The 22,587-nt window shown below is 38.1% G+C and overlaps 1 protein-coding gene across 1 annotated transcript in view; it reads left to right on the top strand.

Annotated features, from left to right (window-relative positions):
- Positions 1–22,587, top strand: part of nphp4 (nephronophthisis 4) — a 216,020-nt gene that overhangs the window by 183,283 nt on the left and 10,150 nt on the right. Inside the window, exons 21-26 of the mRNA XM_088331685.1 lie at positions 4,887–5,076; positions 7,833–7,916; positions 12,722–12,878; positions 13,499–13,575; positions 13,885–13,970; positions 15,925–16,096. Of these exons, the coding sequence (XP_088187811.1) occupies positions 4,887–5,076; positions 7,833–7,916; positions 12,722–12,878; positions 13,499–13,575; positions 13,885–13,970; positions 15,925–16,096 (766 nt within the window). The remainder of the gene's footprint in view (positions 1–4,886; positions 5,077–7,832; positions 7,917–12,721; positions 12,879–13,498; positions 13,576–13,884; positions 13,971–15,924; positions 16,097–22,587) is intronic.

The raw sequence follows: 22,587 nt of genomic DNA, 5'->3' as shown, positions 1-22,587 counted from the left end.
GCTTAGGACGCAGCCTTGGGGGGAGCCCGTGCTGAGGTAGATGACATCTGAACTGTTCTGACCTATCCGCACTGATTGGGGTCTGTCACAGAGGAAGTCCAGCAGCCAGTTCCGCAGGGGGGTGTTGAAACCCAGGAGTCTCATTTTGTCTACCAGATGTTGTGGGATGATGGTGTTGAATGCTGAACTGAAGTCCAGGAACAGCATCCGCACATGGGTGTTCTTCTCCTCTAGATGTGTCAGGCTCAGGTGAAGCGCAGAGGAGATGGCATCCCTGGTGGAGCGGTTTGTCCTGTAGGCAAACTGAAAGGGGTCGAATGAGGAGGGGAGACTGGAGGTGATGTGTTCTTTAACCAGTCTCTCAAAGCACTTCATTATGATAGGAGTCAGTGCAACGGGCCGGTAATCGTTGAATGATACGATCTGGGGTTTCTTTGGCACTGGGATGATGTTGGCAAATTTGAAGCATGATGGTACTTTGGCTTGGTCTAGCGAGGTGTTGAAAATGTCTGTTAGTACACAAGCCAGCTGATCGGCGCACTCCCTAAGTACCCGCCCCGGAATGTTGTCCGGGCCTGGAGCCTTCCTTGTGTTGACCCTTCTCAGGGTCTTCCTCACGTCAGATGAGTCCAGGTGGAGTGCTCTTTCGTCCTGATTTGGAACCGCTTTCGCTGCAGTGGTGCCGTTTTGTGCCTCGAACCTTCCAAAGAATTTGTTGAGGTCATTCAGAAAGTCCATGCCAGTGTCCTGCACTGGGGCGGTGGTTGGCTTGTATTTGGTAATGGCCTGAATGCCTTTCCACATATCCCTGGTGTTGGTTTTGTTGAGGAAACGTTCCTGGATTTTTTGACTGTACGTTCGCTTTGCTAGTCTGATAGCACGGTTCAGGTTATGTAGGTTATGTTCCCTATCGTCCATACAAGATTTATATCATGGCCGCATGTATTCAACATTTTTTACTTTCAATGCTTAGTGTGAGCTGAGAAAAGTCGAACTGAATTTTATACCGATTTTAAACACACTTCTCACCTTCTTAAGCCCTGACCTGTTTCATGCCTTATAGTTGATTTTAATACACATTTTGTAAAACGTGCTCATGCTTTCAGATTTTCTTCCTGGGGTCATTGAGATTTTGAGTTTACCCAGAGGTCAACAACTATTCTTCATATGCACACTACGTGAATTTTCATTATTATCAAGCAATTTTGCAAGCGTGTTTTATGTGTTTTTTAATCTGATGTAGAAAAATAATTCCCATAATAACGGCCTTTAGTTTTGAATGGTATCCCTGCTATGCAGTTAGTTCACCACTGTTCTCTTTTTGGTCATTTTCTGCTGCTGGAAGTGTTGTAGGAGTCATCAACAGATGCCTTTATTTTAAACTTCCATCCATTTTAGAATGCACTTGTATTTCAGCATCACTGATGCAGAGTTTAAAAACCTAGCGGGATGTCAGACTAAAAGCAAAATCATCTTTTTGTCATTGAATTATTATGTCCATATCATGAAATATACATACCAATGATTCCTTTCTAAAATGTTTATGATACTAATAATTAGCATGTAATAAATACAAAGACATATTGCAAGTCATACAACCCAAGAATCATGCAGCAAAAACAAATGATGTGACATAATACAAAAACTGTGCACAAACTCTGGTGAAAAAAACACTCTCGAATTGTCTTGCTGCAGATTTAGGAAATGAACCAGGCACCTTTCAGAGAGTTTTTCAAAATTGCAACTCTGAAAAAGGTCTTGTAAATGTTTACACCAGCAGTAACGAGACAAAAATAGTCAAAGGAAATCTATTAAATCCAACTTATACATCCTAAGAAGATAGAGGGATGTGAATAGGCATTGCCAGAAGTATGAATAATAAATAGTAGGACGTGGAAATAATATTTCCTGGAAGTGCAGTAAAATGCTGTAGCATTACAAGTGTGACTTCCACTTGACTTTCTACTTTCAAATAATGGTTAATGGGCTTCACACTAGCATTTGATAACAAGGGTTGCCTGTGCAGCAACATCAAGCGTTTCCCTAAAGAGCACTACAGCACAAAATACAATCACACTCAGGTCAGCATGAGGGCAGTCTAAGAATGCTGCTGATGAAATGCTGAATACCTGTTTAATATCGTAAACATATAGCGGCCATTAAAAGAGATGATTGCTGGATCGCCCGGAGTGGTTAGCTCGCTGTGTTTATTTCCTTTGTGTTTTTGTTAATCTGGGCACATTAAATCGTCTGCCGGGGATTCAGTTCACGCACGACTTTTGGATTAACATACATCACATTGATCTACAAAGGTTGGAAAGCACCATGGATGATACATTACGGCATTTGCCCAACCTTCAGGTTTACCCGGTTTAATTGGGAAGCATTCGTCTTTTCATATGTCAGCGCTAAGCTATTGCCCCTTGACTTGGAAAATTGTCCTTTTTACACATTTGGACTATTTTGTTCAATATAAACAAGGGAATTATTCTTATTGAATTGTGATGTGGACGAGCACTAATTCATTTGTGGGGGTGGGTGATACAATGAATTTATTATTGATCTGAGCAATATTTAGGCACCGCGGGAAAGATTTAAGCTATAAAAATGATTTATTCATTTCTATTTATAGCTAAAATACAAACTAGCATTATAAAAAATGAAGATAAATATTTCCATTAAGTATGTTTCAGAAAAGAAGCAGCAATGTAATGAAAATACAAAAATGACAATCCTAACTACACATTCCATTGTGCAATATTTTTAAAATAAAGTCAGGAAGTGCTAACAATAGTCTAAAAATATTTAACAGTCTAAAAAAAGAAAACACTTCTACTATAACAATTGTTAGAGAAAAGTCAAGAGAGTCAAACAAAAAAAACAACAATGTAACAAACAAGCCCTTTTGGCTCTGTTGTCATAGTAACATTTGATTTTTTTTTTTCAGTTTTTTTTTTTTCCCCCCGAAACAGTAACATTTTTGGTTGCAGCTTGTTGCTCTCGATAGGGCGAACTTTAATCATGTGTTTATGTAAAATTGCCACATTAGCCGAACACTTCAACAACCAAATGACACCTGGCATTTTCCTTTTCTGTTGTTGGGACAAAAAAGTGCACACCGCACTGCACTTCCCATTTGCCTCCGTCATATTTAGCTTCTGGTAAGGGTGCCCGCATATATTTAACCCTTTTCTCTGCCTGGCATTGTGTTAATTGTCAAAACTAACATCAAAATACTCGTATATTCACATTTAAAACATGTAGGTTACTGTTTTATTTTTAATTTTTAGTCATGAGCAATATGATCTCTTCAGTTAATCATTCGCACAATACTGTCTGCCATTATTTGCTCGGGCAGATTAATCCAAATATTGATATCAATACTTAACAAGTACTTCTATCAATAATCTGCATTTATATAGCGCTTTTCAAGTCAATGAAGACTTCCCAAAGCGCTTTACAATGTGCTTCACACTTACCCATTCACACACTCACACACCAATAGCGGCCCTGCACCCATGCAAGGCGCCAACCTGCTTATTGGGTGCATAAGGGATTCAGTGTCTTGCCCAAGGACAATTTGACATATAACACGGAGGAGCCGGGAATCAAACCTGCCATCTCTTGATCCCAAGACGAGCGGTCTACCTCCTGAGCTATTCCCTTGAGATCAATGCTGTCATGTTTTAAATATCGTTATAATAATGTTGTTAGTTGTTTGTACGATTATATATACATTTTAAGTTTAAATTCATTTCAATTGTGTTTACACTTTATTTGCGATACTGACTTTAATCATAAAATATTTTGCAATGGAAGGTGTTTTAGTTGTCTTGTTGACATTTGTATTTTTTTACAGTGCTGCTTTTAAACAGTTCTGATAGAAATATTTATATTTGTGTCTGGATGTCGCCAAAGTCAGGTGCCACTTGCAAAGCACCCACTGAAGATGTATTTGCTTGCTAGTATTAATCAACCAGAGAACATTAAGGACACCCATTCTGATGTGATTTTACTAAAGTCGCGGATACGCTCTTTGAGGTAATACGAAAAATACAAAAACAAAAAATTGCATCTGGGTGTCCTAGCAGAAGCGTATGTATATGAAATTTATCAGCGAAGTTCCCATATTCCGGTAACCATTCTCATAAAAATCAAATAAAAAGAAAAAGTTTTAAATCATTAAATTAATCTGTAGTGTGATCGATATGACACAGAACTACTGTTTTTCAACCTTTTTTGAGCCAAGGCACATTTCTTTTATTGAAAAAAAATGCGACGGAACACCACCAGCCCTTTGAGACCACTTGTGATTAAGGGCTATACAGATAAGAATGACTTGACTATTCTGTTAAATTTGAATTATAGTTATTAAATTAAAAATAATAGAACAATGCCTAATACCTTTATTCTATGTTTATTGTAACTATAAATTTACTCATGAGGGATTCAATTATTCAATGATCATGACATTTGAAAGCCAAAAATATTGATGTCAGATTATTAGTGATTGATACTACGCTGTATGTACTTGGATCAGATAAATACCAAAGTTCCCAGTATCACCCACCCCTAACCATTGCCAGTTACCAAAACAGATTACTATTATTAGCTGTTTTTAGCGATAAAACGTGAGCTGCTAAAGTACGTGTTTATTGTGAGACAAATTAGCTAGAAATAATGAACAAATAACGCAGTACTGCTCAGTGATTTTGCGGGAGAAAGACAATACAGTAGAGTATTGTAATGCATAGTCTTGCAAGGACCTAATATATATGAAACTGTGAGACCAAAAGGTATTTTATGAACATGTATGGATAGTAAGACTTTGTAACTTACAAGTTGGTAACTAGTTTTTACTCCTGTGCGTTTTTCTCTCCATGCAGTGTCATCACCAACACCAAAGAGTGGCAATACTTTAAAGCACTTACTAAAATAACTACTTCACTAAAGGAGGACATGTTCTGCTTGAAGGAAGGAGCTCCAGGGCCCAAAGTTTACCTCCGACCCAGGGAGAGTGTTCATATTCCGTTAAAATATCAGAGCTTCATGTGCGACCACAACATGAGCCCTCAGGTAAAGTTTAAGAGCAAGTTATTTTTGTTTTAGGTTTAACTTGCGGCTCATGCCTCATGTCATAATTTACGATTTTCTATCATGGAACTGCAATTTCTTGCAATTGTGCTTGATTGATCCTGAAGGTCTTGCTGCAGTATTACTGTGTCAGTTCCTATCAAAACAGATTTTGCACTAAGGCGTTTCTAATGTGCTAGTTGAACCAGTGACATGCTGTGAGGTTTATGTCCGCTGAGGCACAGTCATATTTACAAATGAATGAACCTACATCGTATTCATCATTTGATTGGCGAAGCATGAAAGAAATATTACACTGTTGCATAGAATTTTTTTTATCTTAACTTATCTTGGAATTCTAGTCAATGCACTGTTCCTTTGAGTAAGGCACACATAGATACGTATTTTTTTGTGTTTTCTTTTTTACCCTAAAAAATGAATTAAAAGTTTTGGTGTGTGTTATACACTAGGTTTTATGTTAGTTATAGTGCCGTATTTGTGCCTTTACCACAATCACAAAACATTGGTTGCGACAGGATTCGAACCACTAGACCACCATTGATATAAATGATATACGAAAAGGCATTACACTTTATCCCATTATCATGCAATTTGTACTCACAGAACCAGAAATGACTGTTAGAGAATGGAGAAAATAGAAAATAGTCCCAAAAGATGTAAATAAGCGCAAAAAAGCACGAGAAAGGAAACATCTCTTTGGGGTATCTGATGATGAATTGTACTTTAAAGGACATCAAATGAATACATTGTAAATTTAACGTTGTTATTGTGTTCATAGTTTACGTCGTCAATACATGATTTTAATCATGGCCTCACTTATTTAAAGTTTGTCACTTACAATGCAATGAGTTTCAACTGAGGAAAACTAACACGAAATTTTTTACTGATTATTCACAAATGCACATTATACATAAATAAATAAAGTAATCCTCCAATATAAAAACTGTTCATGCAACGAAAAAAAAATACTCGATAGGTTGACTTGCTGTTAGCTTGCTAATACTGTCATTAATTTTAGTATTTTGCGCTGAAGTGGGCATCAAATCAAAATTCTAGCTCTCACTATTGCTCTCTATCATTAGGCAAGAGAATTGAATGCCTCACTCTGCATTTGCAGATGCTCAGCACAACAATAAGTTTCATACTAATTAGTTGGTGCACTAGTGCTGTAAGCTCAATGATTTGTATACCAAAAATGCAGGCCCAACTGGGAATCGTGTGCCATGTACTGGGTAAGCGATAGCTTACAGGAAAAAAAGCCCCATTAACAATGAATGGGTTTCGGATTTTCCCATCCGGAATACATGGGCCCATTCTTGTCAATGTATCACCATGGTATCCAGGGACTTTCCAGAGAATGTTACTGACCCACGTTAAATGCAAAAGCCTTATGCTTACGGATGTATGCTGGCAAGTTATGCTAAAGGTAAAATGGTAAATGGTCTGCATTTATATAGCGCTTTTCAAGTCAATGAAGACCTCCCAAAGCGCTTTACACTGTGCTTCACACTTACCCATTCACACACACAATCACACACCAATAGCAGCCATGCAAGGCGCCGACCTGCTGATTGGGGGCATTAGGGATTCCGTGTCTTGCCCAAGGACACTTCGACATATAACACAGAGGAGCCGGGAATCGAACCTGCGATCTCTTGATCCCAAGACGAGCGCTCTATCTAATGGATACACGTTGACGAGTAATGCTAACAGCTACATGCTAACGAGTCATACTAACGGCTAAATGATAACTGCTTTATGCTAACAAATTAAGCAAAATGCTAAATGATAATAGCTACATGCTAAAAAGTTATGCTAACAGATACATGCTAACGTGTCATGCTAACTTCCACAGGCTATAGGCTACATGCTAACAAGCTATACTAACTGCTGCATGCTAACTGCTATATGCTAACGAGTCATGCTAACAAGTGATGTTAACACTTACATGCTAACAAATCAACCGATCGAGTAATTATTTTCTCGCTACATGTACAGATTTTTTTTAACTGTTCATGTATAAGATGCGTTTGTATAAAATTTTGTGTTAGTTAGCTAGCATCCACCATTTACCCATTGTTACATTTCATGTGGGACATTGACCCACTTGGGCCATCCCTGGAAACTTCCCCGGGTACCATGGTGACCCATAGAAATTTATGGGCCCCGTGCGTTTCGGATGGGCCCATTTAAAATGATATTACACAGTGGAATAACAATGTTACTACTATGGTATTATAAAGATGTGATTGTCTCTAAAGGCAACTCCTTATTACTAACAACTACATGCTCACAACTTTATGCTACCGGTTTTATCCTAACATCTGCCCGATCCAGCACCAACTCTCACAATTACCCCGGGAATTGTTTAGTTGAATCATTAATATGCATAATATCATGTGAAAACTCAATGAGGCACAGACTCACTTGCCTCCTTTGATTGCACGTCATTGAGTTAAACGTGGAGTCTTGGTGAAATCTTCTCATACGTCACTACACCTAAATACAGCTGAACTGCTGCTTGTATCGTTGCTGGTTCATGCTATTTATTGAGTATAAAATTTATGCCAAAATTACAAACTGTGCTATCAAATCCTCCGTTTAGATCTGTAGTTTGGATTCATTTGCGTTTTATTTTCTGACTTGAGGTGCAGAAGGCAACATATCCGACATGCTCATTCTCTTTTGATAGATGATCAATTTTGATAAGGGTGCTGTGTCTTATCATCTTCCTACAGGGTCCAAGCTTCCTACCTCCCAGCCGAAGTTGTAATGTGGCAAAGAAGATTCTGTCCAATATAGTCGCTGCCAATACCATCAAGGTAAAGCTTGCGGTATTGTCCTATGGATCACTCGGCTGTCTTGGATCATGTTTACCTTCTATCTGATTTTATACACGACTGGAAGTCTTCCAAGACGAAACTTGAAGCCTGTAGCCTGCGCCCTCCTCTCATCTTCGCCCGCCTCTACCGTAGCTTTGAAGTGTCAACTATTGCAAAAGTTACTGTTGCTAGACAAGTGAGGGTGTCAGGCAAAATGATACGCTGGAAATCACGTTTATCTTGTTTATCTTACTGAACTTTTTACATCCCTTATCTCTGGCTGAAAATGCCAGGCTTAAGCGTTAAAGTGCCTTTAAAAGAAGGACAGTTTGACACGTCTGGTTAATCAAGTTCAATGAAGCATGCACACCAAGGATCGCTGAAGGTACTCTCCCATATTACCAACCTTTAGTAATACATGAGGAGTGGAGAGGAAGGTGAGAACATAATAATAATAATAATAATTTCCTTGTATTGTCATTCTGTGTAACAATGTACACAGAACGAAATGTCGATTGCACCTGACCCGTTGTAGCGAGCCGATGCAGCCGCAGCCAACAGAGGGCGCCGCCGACCACTTTTTAAGTCTTAGGAATGACTCGGCCGGGGCGCGAACCACCGACCTCCCATGTCAATACAGTACATTTCTGTGGGATTAATTTAGGAGAAAACCACAGGATTAGTTTTAAATTTTATTGTGATGCCATTTGCTGTATTTTCCGCACTAAAGTGCACCAGATTACAAGGTGAAACCCCCAAAAAGAAACCTTTATTCAATATTTATCATATATAAGGCGCACCGGACTATTAGGGCTATAAAACTGAGACTACAGTAAGAGCTTCCGTGTGTAGGGCTACATATTAATGCCATCTGCGGATAACGCAAATCTAAAAGCCTTGTATGAAATGGGAATCAAAACAATTTGAGAGCGCAAACACATTATCATTAGACCTCCAGTCATACAAATAATATGCAAAAAGGTATTAGAGCTTAACTCTTCATCACACTAGTTTCTTACACGATGCCAGGAACACTAATTTGCATAATGCATTCTGATAGGTTAAACAGTCTCTCCACTTCTTCACCTGTGCATCAATAACCTCTTGGTTCGATATATATGTAAAGAGCTTATATAGTGTGTTTTTTAAAGTACTTGTGTTGTAAGAAATTTTCTGTATTCTCCATTCTCTAACAATCTTTTGTGAAGAAGTGAGATACGGTTTAACTTATCAGAATGCACTATGCAAACCAGTGTTCATTGCACCGTGAGCTAAAGTAGTGTGTTAATGAGATTGAGATAATGAGAACCTTTAATGCAGGGATCAGAAACCTATGCAAAGCACCCTTCTAGCAAAGCAGCCAGAGAAATTTGATTGGGTGAGTGGTAGAAATGGGCAAAGCTATACATACAGCACACCCCTTCTACTCCTCGCCCAGCCCCGTCTGCAGTATTTTGTGACATGTTTTCAAAGTAACTTTGCTAGCACCTTGTTTGGAATCTATTATTAAAAACTGACAGACAAATTGAGCATGCGGGGGGAAGTCAAACGTTAAGTGGTATATTAATATTAATATGGGACATGGGCTCCGGCAATATTATTCATAGATTTTATCAAACCATCAACGTCATACAGTGAAATAAAATGCGCTGAAGAATTAGCTGTTGTCGCGAGAGCGGGTTTGGCAGGTTTGTTTGAATTTTGTCTTAAAATATATGGTGTTGCTCTCTCGCTCCCCCCAAAAAATCTGTATATTTTTGCTTTTATGGCTCCTCGGGTCAAAACGGTTCCCGACCCCTGGTCTAATGCCTTATTGTATTTTATTTTCACCAATGGTGGTTCAGTGGTAATTAGTTGGCGCTCTCACCGCCACTACTTCGGTTCGATTTCCATTTTAAATCGCTTAATCATTCCTCACTTACGGTATTACCGTAAAATCTTGTATAGAAACGCATACCAATAATTACTCTATGCATTTTTAATCTTATCTGCTGTATTCTGTGTTATATAAGGTGTACCGGGTTATAAGGTGTAATTTCAGATTTCTAGACACTTTGAGGTTTTTAGGTGCGCCTAATAGTCCGGAAAATACCATACTCTGCAGCCAAATCATATAACACTGCTTTTTGAAAAAGGAAAAAAAAAAAATTGCGTGTGATTTCATCAAACATGAACATTCATTTTGCTCTAATTTGACGTACGCATGAATTTTAGTTGGTATTATGACATGTGGGCAGCACGGCGACGCAGTGGTTAGCGCGTGTGCGGCACAGTTCTGAGGTCATGAGATCTCCTGTGTGGAGTTTGCATGTTCTCCCCGTGCTTGCGTGGGTTTCCTCCTGGCACTCTGGTTTCCTCCCACAATGGAAAAACATGCATGTCAGGTTCATTGGCTGGTTCAAATTGTCCCTAGGTCTGAATGAGCGACTGAGTTGTCTGTGTGCCCTGCGACTGGCCGGCAGTTCAGGTTGTCCCCTTGCCTACTGCCCGAAGATAGCTGAGGTGGGCTCCAGCACCCCCTCGGCCCTACTGAGGATAAGCGGTGCGGATAATGGTTGGATGAATGGATGTAGTATGACACGTAAAAAGCTTTTAAAGAGTTAATATTGGTATGGTTTATTTTGTACTAGTCCAAAAGTCTCATTTTTAAACAGATTTAGGGCTCCAATAGGTTATTAAATAATGATGGCAGCCCACTAGGAAAACTTCCCTTCATACAATACCTAAAACCCCTCAAGCTGATTGTGCACTTCTTCCAAAAATATAGAATGTTTTAAGCCTTTTCACATATGACGTGAGTTTATTGTCGTCTTTTCTGATTTTATTCCCCCAGTTTACCCCTTGCCTGACCACCAGACGAATCTAATGTTCTGTCCTGGTTGTTATTCATTCCTGCTGTACTTGAGATAAAATATACATCAAATAATTTCACAAAGATGCATTTAGCAGTGTCTCACTACTCCAGCACTAGTTGTTTTTTTTACCTTCTTCATGTTGAAAACAACTGTCATCTTCTTCTACATCAGAAAAAAACAATTTTTTTCAATCGTGAAAATATAGCATCATCTTCCTCCACGCCCAAATTAGCATCATATCCTCTGCCAAAATGCAATGTAGTGTTTTTACAAATAATTTAGCCGCATTGTTACATGAGCTGCATTGATTTCCAGAAGACTTTAGGTAAGTTTAGGTAGATTTATTTTTACATAGTATGAGTTATACTGTACTGCTAAGAATAATATCTAACTCTAGTTAAACTGCCAAGAATGGCAAAATTGAATAAAACAGAGTGTTTTCAATCCCTGGAATTTATTTTTTTAACGCGCGTTTATACAACGTGCATATCATCTTTTGTGTGTTTGTTTTGAGAACCTGTCAAAGAAAACCTAAATCGTGCTGAACTGAACAGGGTCAATTTTGTATTTGTGATCTCACAAGTGACACACTTTTAGGATTCCAGCTTGCTCCTACTGTCTGTCACAACTTTACAAAAGCCAAATATTGTCAGAAGACCTATGAATCAAATACTTAAATCATTTGCACAACTGCTGTTAGGAGCACTTGATCTGTATTTAAGAAAAACAATTCATAGCTTTTGATGGAAATGAGCTAGGGCAGGGGTTTCGAAACTTTTGACTCAAAGAGCCATTGAAGGAAAAAAAAGTTTTTTTGTGTTAGGGAAAGAGCAAAACTACATATTTTGAGACAAAATTCAACAAACAGCTAAACCCGCTCTAAAGCTTATTCTTTAGCGCATTTTATTTCAATGTTTGGCGTTTGATTATTCGATAAACTCAATGACAATAATAATGCCAGAGCCTGTGTCCCATGTAATTTTCCTAATAGTGTTTAGGCTCTTAGCAAAAGTAATTTGGAAACATTATGCAAACAAGGATCATATTGCCTTCAGCGAAGACGGTGCAGGGCGAGAGACAAGAGGGAAGGGGTGCTTTTCTCTGTGCATAGCTCCACCCATCGCTACCACTCACCCAATTGGCGTTTTGGGATGTTTACAGTTTTTTTTATATGGATTTTCATCATAAAGTGTCTCTACAGTAAACATGGATTATTTAATAAACTTCCATATAAAGGATTACGCAGCGATGTACAGTCGAGACCAGGTTTGTTGGTGTGACACCGTGACTGTAAACTGTAGGTAGAAATGCACAGTTCCACTGTTAGTTATAATACTGGATTAGCTTTGTGTGCATCCCATTAGGTTTTGAAAGTTGGAAAGTACTTGCATGGTATAAATTGTGTCTCCCAACCATATGTACTCATGAAAAGAACCATAGTTGGCTCGCAAGACATAGGTTCCCAACCCCTCTGCTGGAGACTTTTTTTTGTGTACATAGTCAGAAAAACATAAGACTGGATTAAATCATCCAAGGGCCGGATCCGGCCCGTGAGCAACATATTTGACATACCTGGTCTTATAGTTCGGTAAACCTTGAAATGTTTTATTGAAGGAATATTTTTGATGTCACCGCCTTTCAATCAAGTGTGCGTTATAGTCCGTAAAATAAAACAAATAAATAGGTCATAGCTAAAAAAATATATCACCGGTTTTATGAATATCTAAAAGTAAGGTAACTTGTTAAAAAAATGTTTAGCACTTAATGGGACACAGTTGACATTAAAGCACTCATTGTTGCTAGAATTAGAATTATCATTGTAACAATTTAGTGAATATTGCTACAATTAGATTAGATTTGGCACTCTAGGGTTAAAGGGTCTCACATAGAAAAAATAAAGGTTGTCTTAACTGTTAATTTTTTTTAACTTTCTTGAGCTTCTTTCTTCAGGTAACATTCCAAGCAGAAAGTGGTGATCCGTTAGCCATCTGCCAGGTTGTAGTGGAGCCATCACCTCACATGATAAACCAAATCTTCCGACTTTACCATCCAGAACTCAGTTTCCTCAAGAAAGCCTTCCGCTTGCCGCCCTGGCGTTCACACTCAGGTAGTACACACTTCTACGTCATGCTTTCGAATGTACTGTATTACTGTTGGGTTGTGGTGGTACAGATAATTTCAGGCAGGTTTTAACAATTACGTCAGTAGTTTTGTCAAGTGAACTTATGAAAGCTTTTCTATTACCTTGAGGGGTTGTCGAACAAGTAAATCTAAAACGTGAGTTCTTTTCAAACCTTATGTCAGTGCTTTAAAGGTCTTGAGCTGAGATTTGCGTAGCATTTCAGTATATAGAAATAGTATATATTTGTTGTAGACTGCAGTTCAAAGGATTGACTATGTTAACCATTTAACTTGCACTAATGATCCGTATTTTTAAGTAAAATCATCTAAGAATGTTCTTGTTTTTTTTAATGCTCCAGTGGGCATTTCAAGCCTTATATGCCTCCGGTGTCACTATATAGTTGTTGTTTTTTAAACACAAGACGAGAGCAAGCTTACACTTTGTAGTCCTATTTTGTCTTGCGACATTCATCACAATAATCCCGGAGTGACTAACCAATAACTACCGATCACTTGTGTTTTAATATACTCGATTAAAAAGCACTAATACGATGAACGATGTTTGCTTTGTTTTCCTTTATTAAAATGTATTTTTGCCTTCTGCAGTAGGAAGCGCAGATGCAGAAACTCGTCTTTCAGTACGCTGCAGTGACCCAAACATCCACTGTCAGACCCAGATGCTGGTGAGAGAACGACTTGCCTTACACAGAGCAGAAATGTCTCGACCTACATCAATGTAATAGGGGGAATTAATGACTAGACTGATAGCTTCAGCATCATCCTTTGTTTGGGGGCAGAATGCTCTAGCAGCATTCTAGAGGTAATGAGGTGAGAATTTTCTTTGAAGCACAAAGAAAGCGTAAGACTTTACCTAGTTGAATGAATGCTTTTCATTTGCCTGTTTTTCATCTTTTGGATGTGTATGTGTGTTATTTTCCTTTCTGTTTTTCTTCATTACTTTTAGCCATGTCCTATTTTTACTCTCTCACCAGGTACCAGGAGAGCCTCAGGATGTTTACTTAAAGGTACCTGGAAGTCCAAGTCCAGATGTCAAAATGTTCTTTGTGATGGTTTTCACGTAAGTATTCTTGTGCTGGCTGACAATTTTCTGAAACTTTTGCACAATATCAACAAGATAAGCCGTTTAACATATGTTTCTTCCTTTAAAGGGAGAGTACGGATTATTTTGTGCCTCCTTGTGGTAAAAAATATCATCCATAACAAAATAATGCTGATTTAAAAGTGGGGTGTATTGTTTGAGTTGTCTCTATAAAGTATATGTTAAAAATACCCAACTTAGTTCAAAGAGCCTTTATGTTTTTTTTTCCCGCCACGGTCGTATGCCTTTATCTTATTTTTAGAAAGTTGTTGGGTCCAGAAATGCATGTACTTGCTCACACATCGTGTGGAGCTCGACAAAGGGTTGCAATTATATGACACAATCCAGAGGTGAGGGTGGGCTGCGGTAGCTGGAATTGAACCAGGACCTCCGTATCGTGGGGCTGCGCGCTAACCACCCAGCTGCTGTGCCACCCACTAAAATACATAAAGCTTGAGAAATTAACATTTATTTGACCTAAGATGGGCTTTGTCAGATGGCAGCTGACACAATTGTCTGCCGTCTTGCTGCAACAGGTATCCAAAAACGTCAAAAAAGGCTGGGCAGTAACCTGAGAAATAAAATAGTGCATTTTGGTCACTTGTGCTTTTAAGCTCTCATTTTCGGTTGCACTTTACCACACAGGGACATCTAGTGGTCAAATATTACACACGGTCCCTTTAATGGAGATGGTTACATTTTTATGGGATGGTTGAAACTAATAGTTTGACTAATTAGAAAGGATCTTATGTTATATCAATTCCATTAAATGCTAACTTGTAACCTAAGATTACCGATAATTAATCATGATTTTTACCTGTTTTTCCATGAAAAAAAAGAAAAGAAAATCAGAACACATTTTTTTGCAGCATTGACTTGAAGAGATAATTTTTGACATTGCAATGTCACTTACTGGTAGTACTTTATCCAGTTTAATTTGATGTTTTGCATATGCTATTACTATGAAGAAAAAAAGGTTAAATGTTCAATCGGAGTAAAAAAAAAAACCCTGTTTAGTGTTAGATGGGTGTTAATAGTTAAACTGTTCAAGTTTTTATCCTAATATAGACAATAAGCCATCCTCAATATTCATTGATTGTATTGATTTTGTACAAATATTTTATAAAGAACGCTTTGCTGTTAATAATATTATTCATTAAATGTCTTTGATTTTTATGAGTATTGATATCAAATATCCCTATCCATCCCCATGTAGTGTTGCATCTCACCCCGTTACCAGAGAATGTTCTAACATACCACTTTGTATTTGACATTACATTCATTATTTGTCTTGGTGTAGAAAGAATCCAAGTATGGCAACGATATATAAAAAAAATTAAATGTCTAGCAACAAACAGTGACTATTATCCCTATTCTCCTCAGTTTTTGTGAATACAAACATGCTTAATTTTAGTGATCATTTTACATATGTGGTCTGCAATAGTATTTCAACCCCCTCAGTGCCATGAACAGATATAAAGATCAATACATTTAAAATAGGGCGGTTGTAAATGATTTCATCAAGCTGCCTGCAATAAACCTCTAAATAAAATGGACATTTCTGGCCTGTATAAAATTCCCCGAATGACTTGAAGTGCCATTCAAATGTCTCTGAATGTTCTTTATGTTACGTAGTTGCAGAGCATTGCTGAGTATGGGACCTTATCACCTCCCACTCACAGCTCTGTTTCAGCTCAAGCTGCTGGGACTGGAATTCCCTTCGTCTCAGCGGTGGGAGGATGATGTTGATAATGATAATGAAAAAGATGGTGATGGTGGTGGCAGAACCGGTCTGTCATTAAAATGCAAGTGCATCCGCAGATCATTCTCCCTTATCTTTGACCTCCTTGATATTTGTGATTGGTTTGGGGGTGGCGAGAAAAGCTTTGTTTTGCCCCATTTGTTCTTGATGGTGTTTTGTTTCTCTTCACAGTGATAGGTGGATGGCTGCCCCTTCACAGATCTGGCAGATTTACGTGCATTTCTTGGAGCGGGTGGATGTCAGCTGTATCACTGGCCAAAGGAGTTGTCAATCGCTAGTGCTGAGGGGGAGGCAGGCTGCTCGCAAGGTCAAGTGCTTCTCATCACACCCTCAGGAGATTGAGGTACGGTGCCAGTTTGTAAATTTAGTTCGGAGGAAATCACAGTATCACTCTCATTTCATTCTGGTCCCAGTTTATTATGTTCACTTCTTTGGATTCTCTGTCTTGAATCCTTAGTATAAGCACATCGATTTCATTTGAGCTAGCACTCACATTTAGATGGAAACTACTCATTTAAAAGATCAAGCTCAACTCTGACCTAAAACATGTCATATTCGACGGATGCTTTTTAAATGATTTATGGATTTACTTCGACAAATGTTGTACTTATAGGGCAAAGGTTTTAATGCTCATACAGTGAAGCACAATCTTGCTTTTGTTTACTGCACTTCAATATTATCCTATATACTGTCAGCATATAAAGGCCTTTTCTGTAGCTTCAAGTATTGAGGGCTTTGTATCTTTTGGGACATGCTGCCATCTAGCAGTTAAATGAGTCATGTCAGCATTAACGTCATAGTTCCCAGCAACGAAGTTCAAAAGCTCCGAAACTATACATACCTATGTATGTTAATATATAACAGTACAGACTTCTCATAATTTATTTGTCAAGGCCAGGCCAGGCTTCTTTCTTGCCGCCTTTTTAAAAACATGTATTCTCCCGTCATTGTTCTTTGTTTCTTTATTTGTGTGTCACGTGGCGGAGGAGCTTCTTGATGGATTTAATCCCTCTCTTGCCAAGTGCCTCGTGGAGCTCCTGTGCGGCCTTCCTGTGCAGATTTTGCATGTTCTCCCCGCGCTTGCATGGGACTCCGCCGGGCACTCCAGTTTCCTCCAACATGCTACAAAACATGCATGTCAGGTTAATTGGCCAGTCCAAATTGTCCCTAGGTGTGAATGAGCAAGTGTGTTGTCTGTCCCTGTGTGTGTGTTCAGGGTGTACCCTGCCCACTGCCCCTGGACAGATGGGATAGGCTCCAGCACACCCGCAACCCTTCTGAGGATAAGCAGTGCAGATAATGGATATATATATATATATATATATATATATATATATATATATATATATATATATATGTGTGTGTATATATATAATTGCTGGGAAAAATGTTGCGTTAATGACTTTCATTAAGATTTTTAATATAACACATGAAAATATATAAATGTAAGAAATAAAATTCCGTTCTCAATAAAGGAAGAGTGAGTGAGTTAGTGAGCAAGGGTGAAAGTAATTTATTTTTGCCTGTTAATGTTTAAAATCACATCACATTTGCATTTATTTGTTCCGAAAGCTCGTGTCCCTTAAACAACAAATACTGTACACTTTTTTGTTAGCTCCATAAAGTTTTATTTGTCCCCCAAAAATTCAATATATATATAAATATATATATATATATATATATATATATGACATTATACAGCTCCAGTAAACCTATTTCCAAAAAGCAGTGTTTTTGGAGAGACTAGAGCTTTACATTATAAATCAAACAATCAATCCATACTTACTTTGTAAAATATCATTGACAAATTTAAGCAACATAAAACAAAGGAGAACAAAACATCTAAAAATGTATTGCAAATCTTTATACAGATGTCTCGTAAAAAAAAAAGTAACTCATGGTGTTGCAAAGACTACACTCATTTGCAGATTGCATTCACAGTTGGCTGTCAATCTTAACAAGTGCAATCAGAGCTGTCGACCTTAATTAAACCGTCGCTTAAGCACAAACACACAAGCCGGAGTGTGACAAAAAAAAATCCTAACAACAAAACAAAATTCACTACTCGGCAAAGTTCCGATGCCCATGGAATCACAACAGCATGGTACACATACTTAACCAGGGGTCTCCAAAGTGGTGCCCATGGGCCCCTAAGAACCCCAGTGACTGAGTAGCTTGCAAACAGGTCCTGAAAATAGCTTACCAGTGATGGGTCATTGTGATGTTCTAGTAAATGTGATTTCTAACTGACATGCTGTTTCAGTGGTTGCCTTAACTTCTAAAAAGCAATAACTAGTGTGCACACCTAGTTTTTAAAAATGCAGGCATGAAAATATCTGACTTTTTGAAGAAATTCACTGCTATAAAGTCAAAAAGGGTGACTTATGGTGTGAAAGTGTGGCTGAGTGTTTTGTTTAAGTGGGAAAATGTCATGTTACTAATTGTTTTTCAATGGATACCTCTATGTTTTCTGTCTACCCCAATCTTCTGTACCACCAGTAAAGAGACAATGTAAATAAAAACAATGAGAAAAAAAGGTGACCTATGTAAATTGTGTATTTCCAAGTCGAAAATGATTTTTGGTTGTGGGGTGGAGTTTGTGAGATTTCGCAGAGAGTGAAGCCTTCATATAAGATGCTGCATTCACACAGGAAGTTGCCTGATGTGCTGTGTTAACATGTTATTTATTTTTATATATATATATATATATATATATATATATATATATATATATATATATATATGAATGCTATGTTTGGAGGTTGTAGAATTGGAGTGTTGGATGCTAGTCTTGGCATTTACGAAGGGGAGCGCGAGAGAAAATAACTGAGAAGCACTGGCTTAATCTGTTGCACATTAGGCTATTCTAACTTCAGTTTTAGTTGTTTTCCCTTTACGTTTATTTCATTGATTTTTTATAAAGAACAGACTTCTCTTCCTTGATTCTTACCCTTGTTGACAACTTCAGCGATGCCATCTTTGCAGGTTTTAGAATCTCAAAAACAGCTGTAATATACACATTCATCAAAGCTCTGGCCATTTGAAAAGCATTCATAATTGACATTGCAATAAAACACGAGGCTATAAAATGACTATTCTAAGTATACAGCTAACGGAGTTTAATTAAATGACAATACAGTGTAACCTACATAAAGGATTTTAATGCAGGATAATTAACATATTGCAACATACCAAAAGAGTCCATGGAAATGCGCTAAACCCATTAATTTTTCACACAGAAGAAGTGCCAGATGTCTCCCTGGGGATTATTTTAGCCAGGTTGTTAGGCTGGTGAGCTGGTTAGCTGTAGAGAATGAATCGCCACAGTAACTGAACTGAACTAAATTAAGCCTGCTTGCCAGCAATCAACTTGAGGCATTACTTCAGCCACGATAATAAATGTCAATTATTTGTTGGGTTGTACAGTGTACCTGAACATATCTCCTCCACACTCTTCTCACCTTATTAACTACCGACCCATTTTCATTCCTGATGATGTACACTAGCTTTATCGTGTGTTACCAAAAACATGCATATCTTTGAGTACACAGTATTGCATAGCTACTCTCATTAATTGGGTGGTCTCACTAAAAAAAGACTTTTGACGCAAATGGAGAGTTTAAACCATGAAGCGGTGAGAAAAACTGGCATGCATTGCTGCACTTTTGGACAGCAGCTGCTCATTAGTAGACAGAGGATTATCACGCTGCCACTGTTGGTGTTGTGTCTTGGGTTCCATCTTGTCAAAGCCGCTTTGGTGCGTTATATCAAAATTTTGCAAATCTTAGTATTTCCTGATGCTAAAAATACAATCATTAGTGCAAAAAATTAAATGATCGTTTCAATCGGCTACATTTTGACAGGTTCCTGAACCAATTTTGTGTTAATGTGTTAATCTTGTTAATAATGTGTCTTTCTAACTGATTACTAAATTTGTGAAATTTGTGAATTTCCCTTAGGGGATGAATAAATTATCTATCTATCTATCTATCTATCTATCTATCTATCTATCTATCTATCTATCTATCTATCTATCTAAAAACAATCCATAATTACAACAAACAACCTAAAAAATAGATAAAACAACAAAAAAATCACATTCTTATCAACACAGCTCACACGTTTAGTGTTTCACGTCATGATATTTTGTAGTATTAGTTCAATACCAGAATGAATTTAGAATGCCTTGCTGATATTTTTACCTTCTCCAGGAATGGGAAGGTTTAATATTAATTTTACTAGGCAAGTCAAAAATAAAGTTGACAGAATGTGGCTGTAAAATTGAATAAAAAAAACTAATACTATGTAACAAAGGACAAGGACAAACAGGCTCATCGTCTTCCCCAGGGCCATCACCACCCTAAACGAGTGCACAAAACTGTGAAAACATACCATGCGACCTAATTTTGGGTTTTTGTTGCCGCTAAATGTTTTTGCACTTCCTCAAATTGCACTATTGTTACGATGCACTATTTGTTTTTCATTCACAAATATTGCACTATCATTAAAAAATTTCTAAGTACTATTTTGAAAACATTTTCTCCGCCTCTTATCCCGAATGTCTTTTCTCTTTTTTTCTCTTTAGAGTTTTTCTTATATGTTTACCCTGGAGTGCAATGTTTAATCTTGTTGCATACAATGTTTCACAATATTTCTATCAATAAAAATAAAAACCATTCAATTTGAATTAAAAAAAAATCATATCCTTATAAAACTGTGTTACAACCCTTCTTCTACCTAAACTTCACTGTTTGTTGTATAACGCGCTATAAAACTAAAGTCTGTTCAGCATAAAATGAAAGATTCCAATATGCTACTCATAGAGATTAAGCTGTACTCTGTATGCATTGAGGGCACTTTGATCTGGGATTCCTTTGTTGCTTATAGCCACCCCCAAGTCAAAGAAATGGGCCGAAGCTGCTACACTGTTTTTATGTTTCTTTTTATGAATTTAGTCTGTGAGAAAACAATACTGTTTAGTTTCGATAACCCATTTCCAGTGCAAGTTAAGGTTTATTGCTTAAAAAAAGATATATTTACAGGATGGTACAAGGCGCATGTTTCTTGATGTAATGGGCCTGAACCCCCCCCAAAAAAGAACAAAACAAAAACTCGACAGATGTATTTTTAACGAATTCCAGCATATGCATCCCGGTGGCTGCTTTGATGTGACTCTCAGCAGGTTGAGTCGCTGTGGAACGCATTGGAGGAGTCTTATAAAACAGGATCAAGCTCACCGCCAGAGAATACTTTTGCTTTTCTCAACAGATTAAAAATAAACTGCTATGCAGTAATTCTCAATTTTACTTCCTTCTGTCTCCCGTTTCATTTTCCCCCCGTCACTGATTACTCACCCTTCTTTGTTATTGTTTGACCTCCTTTTTTCACTGTTTCCTTTATCTATTCATTTATCTGTTGATTTTTAATCTTTGAATCTGCAGACTTTGCCTTCAACTCCCAGTCAATTAGATTTTTTGGAGCCCATTGTCAAGTGTTTGGTTTATTAACTCATTCAATGCCATAACATAAATGTGTTTTCAGAAGCCTTGTCCCTGAGTGCCAAAACGGGAAAAAGGGGTTTTTTTGTTTTTGTTTTGTTTGAATTGTTCGGATAGCTTTGGTGCCCTGGAAATTATTTCAGGATGTTGAATCACCCCTAGATGACAGGAGTTGCTTAAATCATACATCGAGAAGTTACGACTTCCTCTTGTTGCTTTGCTTTCTCTATCCAGCAATTGAGAGTGTGCAGCCCCCAAGTGTTCGTCTGATCATGTGGTCGTGAGCCAAAAAGTTCTTGTAAAGTGATGCAACATCAATGCATGAGTTCAGTCAAATGTTATTTTGAAAGCAAAGTGCCCTTGTGTTTTTAGAAAGAATTGTTTAGATTTTGGAGGCATCACAAATGCAAAAATAAAAAACTAATGGAAAATTTTGCTTGAAATACATCCTGTCAAAAGTTGTTTTTCTCAGAAGTTTTCTTGCAAACGAGTGTTTTCAAGAAACTTGGCAATGTTTAACTGTTGTTTCCTAAGCAATGGTAAAAGATAAAATCATACTTTTTTCCCCCATTAAAGTTGATGGTTCAAGCTTTTTTCATATGACGTATGCCTATATACTGTAGCTACAGAAGTACATTTTCTGTAGACCTTCAAAAATGAGTCAAAATGGCAAAAATTGGCTGACACCCGCACAACCCATTTAATTAAACATTGGTTATGGAATGAGATAATTACATTATCAGCATCAGTACAATTTACACATTTTATTGTTCAATTGCGGAACTGGCTGCTGGACTTCGTCACTGACAGACGCCAGTCAGTGCGGCTTGTTCAGAACATCTCCGATGTCATCACCCTCAGCACGGGCTCCCCCCAAGGCTGTGTCTTGAGCCCCCTGCTGTTCACCCTGATAACACACGACTGCGTCCCTAGGTCAGCCACAAGCCACATCGTGAAGTTTGCGGACAACACTACAGTGTTGGGCCTCATCAGGGACGACAACAACCTGGCCTACAGAGAAGAGGTGGAGCAGTTGGTGGGCTGGTGCAGAGTCAACAGCCTGGTCCTGAATCTTGACAAAACTAAAGAGATCATTATCGACTTCAGGAAAAACCAGCACAACCGTGCTTCACTTCTCATCAACAACAAGGCTGTGGAGGTTGTCAGCAGCACCATGTTCCTAGGGGTGCACATCACAGACAAACTCTCCTGGTCTGTGAACACTGCATCACTGGTGAAGAGGGTACAGCAGCGCCTGTACTTCTTGCGGAGGATGAGGAGAGCCCACATGCCCCCACCCACCCTCATCACATTCAACAGGGGCACCATAGAGAGC

This window comes from Urocampus carinirostris, chromosome 3 (genome assembly GCF_059441175.1).
Source record: "Urocampus carinirostris isolate Australia breed hairy pipefish chromosome 3, RoL_Ucar_1.0, whole genome shotgun sequence".
NCBI lineage: Eukaryota > Metazoa > Chordata > Actinopteri > Syngnathiformes > Syngnathidae > Urocampus > Urocampus carinirostris.
This window is presented reverse-complemented; position numbering and strand designations above follow the sequence as displayed.